General features: G+C 38.3%; 1 protein-coding gene across 1 annotated transcript in view; it reads left to right on the top strand.

The window, feature by feature from the left end:
• Window positions 1-840: 840 nt before the first annotated feature.
• The window catches only part of WDR36 (WD repeat domain 36), a gene marked incomplete at its 3' end in the record, with an annotated part of 17,432 nt that continues 10,580 nt past the window's right edge, over window positions 841-7,692 (top strand). Inside the window, exons 1-6 of the mRNA XM_010085035.1 lie at window positions 841-862; window positions 2,666-2,766; window positions 3,248-3,365; window positions 4,205-4,337; window positions 6,021-6,075; window positions 6,901-7,033. Coding sequence (XP_010083337.1) covers window positions 2,710-2,766; window positions 3,248-3,365; window positions 4,205-4,337; window positions 6,021-6,075; window positions 6,901-7,033 — 496 coding nt within the window. The remainder of the gene's footprint in view (window positions 863-2,665; window positions 2,767-3,247; window positions 3,366-4,204; window positions 4,338-6,020; window positions 6,076-6,900; window positions 7,034-7,692) is intronic.

Below are 7,692 nucleotides of genomic sequence, written 5' to 3'. Positions count from 1 at the left end.
CGCGTGGGCGCGCTGGCGGGCTTCTCCGTGCCCGACCGGGCGCAGCACGGCCTGTTCGTCGGGCAGAGGAGCGCCCATGTGCTGAGGCGTTTCCTTCAAGCCAGAGCTCACCCGGAGTTTGGATAGGTGCCGTTTAGCGTCCAAGGGCTAAAATTTTGCGGAGCAATTGTGTTAAAACTTCTGATGCAATACAGATGGGCATAATTCAGTTCAGCGAGATGAAAGCGTGTGATATTGACTTGCTGTATAATAAAAGCGTTTTCAGTGTATAGAAACAGTCACAAACCAGAACTGAATCCAGTGGTTATAGTGAACAGCAGAGTGCGGACAGCATAGATCTTCCTGTGCCTTTGCGGTAGCCTTTCAGTGTTTGCTCCTGTCAATCTTCTCCACAGACTTTGAACTAGAGTAATAATGGTCATTGCTGGGCAAAAATTACTGTAACTGAAGCAACTGCTGTGTGAACAGAATTAATTTGATAACATGGTGTGGTTGTAGTGGAAATAAAGTAGAAGCAGAGATAATGTGAAAGCAAATTTGGCCAAGCTCTGCAAGGTGTCTAATTTCTTAGTTTCCTGTGCATTAAAGTATATCAAGAGGCACAACGTAACTGTTGCTGATTGGCTGTCCTTTGGCAGATACATTGTCCCATTCCTTTTGACCTAGTATGTATGGGTTTTCCTGTACTGTTGTAAAGCAAGATGAATAATTCTTCTGTCTTGTGAGGCATGCAAATTCCTTATCTAGGTTGGTTCCTAGAATTTTGAATATCTGTTTATAGCAAATTCATTGCAACCAATCACTAAAAATGCCTTTTCAACATTTTAATTGCAGGTGAAGAAGCTTGGTATTGTTGCTGTGAGTAAGTATGCGCAGATTGTTCACTCCTGGGGTTTTTTTAACACATCAGACATCTGCACTTGATTCTGAACTCTAAAATGGAAAATTAGTTGTGTGTACTTATATTTACACTGAAATATGTTTACAGGAGTCTCAGAAGTACCAGATATGAACTTTGAAATAAGATTGCTCTTGCAAAAGTAACTTAGTTCTCTTAGGGATGTACCGTGTGACCTTCCTGTTCTTGTCATCCTGTTCTTCCAAGAACACCCGTAAGTCTTAAGGAGTGAACAGTGAATAAAGTTGCTACTTCTAGTTCCCTTTTTTTATTGTTTTTGTGGTTATTAGAAGGCTGTGTTGTAGGAGGAAAATAATTACAGGAACAGAACAGGTGTGGATGGGACTAGAAGTCTTCAGGGAGTGTCAAAAGTTGGCTGGACTGCTGGGTACAAAGGATATTAATCGATGGCTTGACATCCAGTTGGCAGTTGGTAACAAAGCGTAGCACCCTAGGTGTCAACAGCAGGGCCGATGTTGTTCCGCACTTTCACCAACAGCCTGGGTGGTGAGGCAGCATGCACTCTTAACAGAAATTTGCAGATGATACTATAGTAGCTGACATCCAAAATGGCAGAGCTTCAGACCAGGGAGGTATTGCAAAACACCAGGCCTGGGCCAGCAGAAGTCTTGCCGAGTTCAGTGAGGGCAAGTGCGGAATCCTGCCCCTGGGACAGAACAAGCCGGGAACTGACTGGCTGTGTGGCACTCTGCTGAAGAGGAGCTGAGGCTGTGCTGGTGCCAGGTGGGACATGGACCAGCAATGCAGTAACTGAGAATAAGGCAAGGCGTGTACTGAACTACATTAGGAATGCAGCCAGCAGATCAGGGAAAGCCGTTATTCTCCTGTACCTCATGCTGGTGAGGCCATACCTGGACTGTGATATCAGGTTAGTGTGGTTCTCCCCCTCCCACAGCTCCTCCTTCTCTTTAAGGAGGGATGCTGAGGAACTGGAGAGTGTCAGGGGCCTATAGCACACAGTATGGGAAGAGTCATTGAAGTAACTGGATTTATTTAATCTTGTGAAGGGAAAAACATGTTACCTGAAGGGCAGTTACAAAGATGTCTCTGTACAGTCATTAAGCAATGTGATTTGTGTTTTTGTGTTTCCCTAGACTGAGGGTATTTTTCCCTAGAGTATTTTTTTTGTTCAGTTTTTTACCATTTGGGATCACACCCGCAGATTGTCAATGTGGTCTGGAGCTCTGACTCTTTTACAGTTTGAGCTAGTAAAGTAGCAGATCACAATATTGATACTCTTTCTGAACCAGCCATAAGGTGGGGAGTGAGATGTATTCTTAAAGCAGTAAATTCCCTGTGTCTTCAGCTGTAATGAGGAAACAGGTGCAGGAGTGGGTCAGTAGCTTCCATGTCTGCAGAATGGCTTAACCTAATAGGCATTGCTAATGCTGAGACTTTCGTTGAATTGTCTGTGGGCTGTGGGTCTCTGACAGTCTGTGGAAGTGTTATGGTTGGGATAAATCTATAAACCCTCATGAAGCTAACATGTGCCTTTACTTACAGGAATTTTATTATTAAGTGTTTTTCAAAAGAACCTCCCTGTGATCTATCAATGTGATGTTACTTATGTTGTTACCAGTGTGATGTTACTTTTGATCTGAAATGTGTGCATTTCCCTAAGAAATTAAACAGAACATTTAACAGGAGAGCTTTCTTGGTGGGTCATCATAAATAGATACACTGTCAGGCTTTCTCTTTTGTTATGAACCTGGAACTTGCTGAACTTCTCTTTTGTTTAAATAACAGGTAATGCTTTGCCACAAGACATTACATGTTTGTCAGCAGACCGCATGTTGATATTTGCTTCATATGACAATATTCTCCATGCTTTCGCCAGGAACAAAGAGGTTTTTATTCATTTTCTTATTGCTTAGTAGTATAAAAGAGTTGTGTAGTGCTTGTGTTTTTGAGACAGTTACGTTTCTATAAAAGTCTGTTTCCGTAGATTTTTAATACCTTCAGTTTTAGGGAAACAAAAACTGTCGAACGATGAATAAAGAGCTTAAAACACAGGAATGTAAGAGCAAATTCTGTAATGGCTGATGTGTTTTATGTATTAATTATAATTATAATGTAGTTACTTAAAGATAAAAAATAAATTGTTAATTCCCATAAATTAAATTAAAATTAAACTGACTAATTAAAAAATTGGTTAGATATTTTTGCCAACGCTTAAATATCAGAGAAAATTATTTTGTCTTCCACTTAAAGCTGTGTGGCCTTTTAATTTATTTTATTTAAACTTGTTGTTGACATGATAGCTGTCCTCAGGTAGTATCTTAAAGCTGAACAGCTTATATTAAAAACATTTCTATTTTGAAATTATAGGTGGTTCATACCTATGAAGGTCACAAGGCAAGGATACACCTTCTGCAGCCTTTTGGTGATCATGTCATCTCTGTGGATGTTAATAATGTTCTTATTGTTTGGAATATACAGTCAGAAGGTGAGAGACTCTGTGTTACTAATTTATAGGACAGCATTGTTCAACTAAAGTATTTTTTAAAAAAGGATTTTTTAAATGTTCATGTTCAGAAGTTTATTCTAAAGAAACCCAAAAAACTTAAATGATAGTGTTTCTTATATGGTGATCTGTAGTCCTAGTCCTGCAATAATTTTTCATGAATGGGTCCTGCACCACATGCAGAGACCCAGTAAGGTTCCATATAGGTGTAAAGAGATATGCTTATACAGAAACTGTGTTTTCTGGTAAAGACTGCAGCTTTGGCACCATCTCTGAAATCCTGTAGTTCCTTGATATTTACCAGTCTGGGTAAGACTAAATTCCTACGAATAATCTTTTGAATGTGTCAACATCTTCGCATTCCATTGTAGAGTGCGTTATGAAACCCTGCTTCAGTGCCCTGAATTTTTTTCTTTAGAAGCATTCTTACTGGTGTTGACCAGTGTCATTCCCTGAATGCTGGATCTCGAAAGTGGCTGCAGATGGGCTCTAGAGATTTGAGGTTGCTATCACAAACAAAAAGCATGCTAATCAGTTGTGGTGTTCTGCTCAGGCAGGATCAGGGATCCTTAGAAAGATATAAATCACTACAGTTTTGCCAGCATTGTTGTGCTAGGTTGGCTTATAGGGAAAAAATATACCTTCAAGCCAACAGATGTTACAGCGTAAACAAGTTTAGCTTGTCCTGTTACACATTAGCTAATCCTTTAATGCAAGAAATGCCAGTTATGGGATTTGTACAGAATAAACATCAGTTTTGCTTTTTACATTTGCCAAGGGGTGACAAGCCTGCACTAACATAGCTTCTTACTTTTTTGCAGAGGAGTATCTTCAGGTGGACTTCAATAAGGCCACTTTTGCAGTTTCTGCAGTTCTGCATCCCAGCACGTATTTGAATAAAATTCTCCTTGGGAGTGAACAAGGGAGCTTGCAGCTGTGGAATATAAGATCCAAGTAAGATTCTTAGTAACTTGGATATACTTCGTGCTCCAAGTAGTTTCACATGCAAAAAATAATACTTCAAAGTACAGTAGGTTTTGAACATGGAATCTTTTACTGAGTCCTTTGGCACAAGTTTTCAGTTGGTCTGTCTCCAGGAACAAAGAATGCTGCTGCTCCCTAAATGCTGATACCTTTCAAGTTATGTGTTGTTTACTCTCCCTGCAAAATGTCAGGGATTGTTCAAGATTTTTTTTTAATTACCCTTTTTTTAAGTATTTCTTGGAATCACATAGCTTTCCTGTGAAAATAATTAAAATAAAGTAAATGCATGTTCAGGCCTTCTGCCTCTCTTGAATCCAAGCTTAATTTTTTGCTTGTAGGTCCAAGGAAGTTCTGGCAGGTAGTGTGGAGGTAAATTACGGCATTTGATCCTTACACTCAAATAAGAGATGTCTGGATATCTAGTTGTCTCTGAGCATGTCCCAGTAGAGCATGTTCATAATCGCGGTATTTTATGCCTACCATAATCAATTGCTTTTCTAATTCGTGAAAGTTACAGCTACAGTGAACTTCCCTGCATGTTAATGTATGTACTGCAAATAGGTGTTATACTCAGCTTGTATAGTTCAGTGTTTTATTCTCGTAACTACTATATACTTTCAATTGTATCACTGCTATTTTTTTTGTTTCATATTCTAATGTTTTGAAGATGCCATATATGGTATATAAATCAGGAAATAGGAATAACCTAAAAATAGAGAAAAGTAATTGTCTCTACTCATAATACTCTGTATGTCTCTCCAATGCCTGTCATGGCATCTTGCGATGCAATACATCCTAAATGACAAAAAGTCGTGCTTAGATGGCTTAGTTTCTCTTTTAATTGTGTAAAAACTTATGGGACCATTACTGCTCTTTTAGCAATGCTGTTGGGTTAAGCAATTTCTGGTTTTCACTGTTTGTTCCCTAAACAGATTATTTTTAGATAGGTATGGGCACAATTAGACAGAAAATAAACTGGAAGAACTGAGGGGAAAGTTTGATGGTCTCTGGCAAGAAAGGAAAGCGAGAGGTGGTAACACATGGCTGCTAGCAGTCTTTTAAGAATGACAGCCTATATCTGTGGTGATGGAATAGTTTTTAAATCATGTCAGTTATTAAATACTGTCTTCATAATTTCACCCTTAATAAGTAATGTGTGACTGCCTTGTTGGTAAACAGTCCTGCTTCACATTTTGTGTGTTACCATTTCTGAAAGAAACAAGATGGGGTGTGCTTGTAATATGCATTAGTGACTTAATTTAGAGAAGTTACTCCACAAGTGAAGGATTTGATTTATCAGAAGCTGGACCAAGACTCGCTTTTTATGTTGATGTTGAGAATTCTGAGGAGGTGTGTTCAGAGCAGAAACACAGGGGGAACAACTCACATAGAAGGGGTCTTCCTCCCTATTCATGTTATGTAATTATGTCACCTTTGAGGTATTAATGCATGACACTAACTTTTTCAATAAAAATTAACCGTAAGTTTTATTCTTAACCTTATTTAGTGGTATCCCAGGGGTTTTTTTCCTTTTAACTGATTTATAAGGACAGAAAACTGACATACTTTTCTGTGTAAGTGCATATAAAGCTTCCATTTTGTTGTGGAAATCCCCAGGGGTTAATTGATTAATGTTTTTTATTTGTTTTCCAGCAAACTCTTATACTCGTTTCCAGGCTGGCACTCAGCGGTCACAACCCTTGAACAAGTTAGTACTCTTTTGGTATCTTTTTCCCTTACGTAACTAGTCAAGAATAGCAGGCAAAATAGTGTTGTTTAAAATCACAGCAATAAAGATAACTTGTATTCTCAGGTAATTTTAATAACTCCCTCTTGAGCATTTTACACATTGAAGAGAGATAGACTTGGAGACTTCTTGTCTACCCTTCCTCTAGTCCTAGTTCTGTTGCATTTGGCATCTTAGCTGTTATGTGTTCATCATGTCTGTAGTATTTTTTCACTGAATGATGTAATGAATTGACTGAAACAGTTTGTTTGCCAGATGCTTGTATATCGTGTAACTTCTGTTACACTGGTAGCTTTTTGCTATCTTAAATATATTGTGCTTTGGAGGCTAGTAGATTTTGCTGATTCAATTAAAGATTTTGTAATGGAATTTGCTGTATTTTTGTAGATATGAAAGTTAATTGAAACTTATTGATGATCTGCAGTTGTCCTAGGTAAAACTCTTAAATGTGGGGGTGTGTGGCAAGGTGTATAATGGTTTATGAGAATTACTGAAAATTTGAAGTGAGGTGATTTTCAAAGGAGTTCCAGCTTCTGGAAACAGAATTGTTTCATCCAATGGAGACTAAGCGCAAAATCGTGCATCTCAGTTTTTGCTTAGATTTGTCAGATGTTCAGTTGTGCGTTAAGGTAGTAACATAGATAGAAGATCTCATGTGAGTTGCCTTATTTCTTTCATTACTATTTGACCTGGACTTAGATACATTGTCTTGTACATGTTGTTATTAATGGTGTGGCAACAAGCTTTTCCTTTTTCATTTCAGTTGCTGTTCAATTTTTCTTGCAGGCCCCAGCAGTGGATGTTGTTGCAGTCGGTCTTGTCTCTGGTCATATCATCGTACATAATATTAAATTTGATGAAACTCTGATGAAATTTCAACAAGACTGGGGTCCCATCACAGCAATATCTTTTCGTACAGGTAAGTCCTAGCATTTTTTGTGAAAATGTCTATAAAATCACTAAAACTAAGTGGAAGGTAGGAAAATAGGTTTTGATAAAGCATTTCAGAGTCAACATTTGGGTTTAGAGTTCTAGTTTTCAAAAGCTACAGATAATCTAGAAAAGCTACCAGTGAGTAAGGGCAGTCATGCATCTTCATCATGCTGGCTGTTTTATGGCATTTCCTTGTGTACTGACTCAGTGCACAGGAAGTATGGCATACAGTACTCTCAGTACTCTTTTTTTTCAAAGAAAAGAAAAGTAAGATAGTTTATGTTTACAATGTGCCGAGAGCCAGCACAGTACACAGTTATCAGAGTTAGTGCCGAGTAATCAATACACTGTGAGTTAGTATCCAAGCCTACTTCTCAGTAGTGCCTCTCCCCTCCAAAACAAAATTAGAGTATTAATAGTTGGGTGACTACTGAATGATTGTTACTGGGGAACACAGTTTTATTCACAGCTTTTTTTTGCTCTAACAAGCATGTACTAATTACTAAAGCTAGTTACTTTAATGTTGATCCTCTCTACAGAGCTGTTGATACTGAATCTTATCTCTCATTTGAAGAGACAAACTTGAAAATCTTAACAGAATATGTATTGGTGTAGACTCTGTTGAAGAAGAATGCTGCTGGAGAG

This window comes from Pterocles gutturalis, unplaced genomic scaffold (assembly GCF_000699245.1).
Source record: "Pterocles gutturalis isolate BGI_N339 unplaced genomic scaffold, ASM69924v1 scaffold28565, whole genome shotgun sequence".
NCBI classification, from domain to species: domain Eukaryota; kingdom Metazoa; phylum Chordata; class Aves; order Pterocliformes; family Pteroclidae; genus Pterocles; species Pterocles gutturalis.
The sequence above is the reverse complement of the archived record's forward strand: the minus strand, read 5'-3'. Positions and strand labels throughout refer to the sequence as shown.